The sequence below is a fragment of the Triturus cristatus genome, chromosome 12 (genome assembly GCF_964204655.1).
Source record: "Triturus cristatus chromosome 12, aTriCri1.1, whole genome shotgun sequence".
Taxonomy (NCBI): Eukaryota; Metazoa; Chordata; class Amphibia; order Caudata; family Salamandridae; genus Triturus; species Triturus cristatus.
In genome coordinates, this window is record NC_140595.1 from 440,100,666 (window position 1) to 440,103,083 (window position 2,418).

Consider the following 2,418-nt stretch of genomic DNA (forward strand, 5'->3'; position numbering starts at 1 on the left):
AATGAAAAAGTAGTCATTTATTGTTCCATTGAAAATTCACATATCGGTAACTTGCCTGTGGACTTTGCTCATTGAGGTATCTATGTAAATATAAAAATACAACTTGATGTTGGATTTCGATTGATTCTTGTTTCTTTCTTATTCAACTGTTTTGGCTCTTCTTACTCCTTTACACTTATTATTTTGATAAAGCCTGACATCTAAGCCACAGCTATCGAGGGTAGAAGCAAGGTTTTTCAAACTACTCTGACTGGACTGAGTCCGGGTAGTGAGTTTATTACTCAGTGTGGTCTGCCAACTGCACCAAATAATAAACCACTTTCATGACAGTGAGAAATATACCTAACCCAAGGTTTCACCTCTGCAAGAAGATGGAGAGAAGACAGTAGTTGAAACTGGATAGAAGGGTAGTATAGATCAAGAAACTGCAGTACCTGCAGTTTAAGAGATGGGTTGCAATGAGTCCTAATTTACAGTTCCAGCACCCATTACTTTTATTCTGTTTCCTAGGGACTTGCAACTCGTAAGAGTGCTCTAGGAAGAAAGATTGATGATCAGCTGTTTGGGGATCTTTAATGCATTATTCTCATGAGTCCAATGATCTCTAATTGCTCAGCTGTGTTGGAGTTCCTAGCGATCGCATCTTGAAGGAGTAAAGGTGTTTGTCCCTGGATTGACCACTGACTCTCATATTCTGCTCCAGGATGGATCTTCATCATCCTTCTGCTGTTTGCACCCAGGTTTTGCAATGAAAGGGAACGAACACTTGGTATGGTTTTTGAATGAACGTTGACCTTTATGTGATTCTGTTGCTTATTTATGCCAATGGACATGAAATTGGATAGCTTCTTATCTGGCAGTGCCGCAGATGCTCGCTGTGCCTACGACCCTTTGACGTCAACTGCTCACCAATAGTTCACGAAGGTGTTAGGGGCATGTGTCACTTAAAGTAGCACATGCAAAAAATAGTAAGGAGAACCTTTGAATTCTGACAGCATGACAGAGAATTCCTGTGATAGATGTGACAACTTCTGTTGATGTTGACAAACATAAACAAGGAAGAAGGCATATTCCAAAAAAGTATATTTATTTATTATCATACATTTCTGAACAAAGACAAAATCTCCATGAACACACAACATAAGCCGATCCATTCTCAAAGGCCCCACATGTTAAAGCTTGCCATCCTTTGGCTAAAGCCTCATCCTCCATAGAGGCTTACTGCATACAGGAGTAGCAGACAGCTGTGGGTGGGTTATAATCAAAGGGGTAAAGGGTTCATCTTTCAAAGCAGCAGGTGTGTTGGAATACAAACAGGCAGTGATTGGTTTGTGTTGCATTTATATACACGATTTCAAACTAAAGACGTTAATATATTCACAGCAAACGAAAGCAGAGTATGTTCTCAATGCTAGTTCTACGATTTCTTGCAGGCCTCCTTCTCCTGGTCAATTGTTTCCTTTGGAGGCAGAGTGTTCTTCTCCTTTGTGGAAGTCTTCTTTAACTGCTTGTGGTCAAATTTCTCGACCTCCGACATATTAGGCTTGTCAGACATTTTGCTTCCACTTAGCCTGCCAGTCACAATCATGTTCTTGGATTCTCCCAACCACTTCATGCCAACAGATGGACTGGCCTAGGTGCATTTAGCCACTCTGCAAAATTGCCCTGGGAAGATGCTGAACAATTGCTGCTTTTGCACCTTCAAACGACTAAAGTGTGATACCTTGCTGCGTGGTTCACTGGTCTGTCAGGCAGGTTTCAATAAGGCTTCTTAGCTTACAACCGGAAGCAGATGCTGCAGTTGGGATGGATTTTCAACACAATGTAATGAACCCTTGGTGCTTCAGTTGGGCTACCTTGCAGGAAGAGAGCAGCACAGCGAGTACAAGTGCTCTACTGCCTAGTACAGATGACCTACATCGCACTCGTAGCGGCTGCGCAGGCCCAAGATGGAGCTGTAGAAGAAGGAGCGCGACTGTCCAGGAGGGAGACGCGGAGGTCGACCCGAGCGATGCGTACACAAGGGACACTCAGCAACTGTGGCACTGGGTGGGGCCTGGGCCCGAGCGGGGCATATTCCTTTCACATAACCTCATGAGAAAGGCTGGTGAAATATATGCGCATAGAACTAGATAATCATATATTTATGTGGGTCAGAGACATACCTGACAGGCTGAGTTGCTGCTTGTAGGGTTGGCTACTGATGTGGTCTCATGGGAGCGTAATAGCGGGAGACCTGGGAACGTATTGTCACTGCATCTGTGGGAGATATACAGAGTACTGAGTTGTCACAACACAAATAGTTTGATGGTATGGGAAACATGCTAGTGTGTCAAGGACTGGATGCTGAGAAGGTCTGTGGAGTCCGTTTCTTGATTACCCAAGAACGAGGGAACTAATCCTAGTAGCCACGGTGCT

At 43.8% G+C, this 2,418-nt stretch overlaps 1 protein-coding gene across 1 annotated transcript; it reads right to left on the minus strand.

Moving 5' to 3' along the window:
* Positions 1–1,156: 1,156 nt before the first annotated feature.
* On the minus strand, positions 1,157–1,555 carry LOC146776076 (thymosin beta-15A homolog). Its single transcript, XM_085637264.1, has one exon. The coding sequence runs from the start codon at positions 1,553–1,555 to the stop codon at positions 1,418–1,420; it is 138 nt and encodes a 45-aa protein (XP_085493390.1). The 3' UTR covers positions 1,157–1,417.
* Between the last annotated feature and the right edge of the window lie 863 nt (positions 1,556–2,418).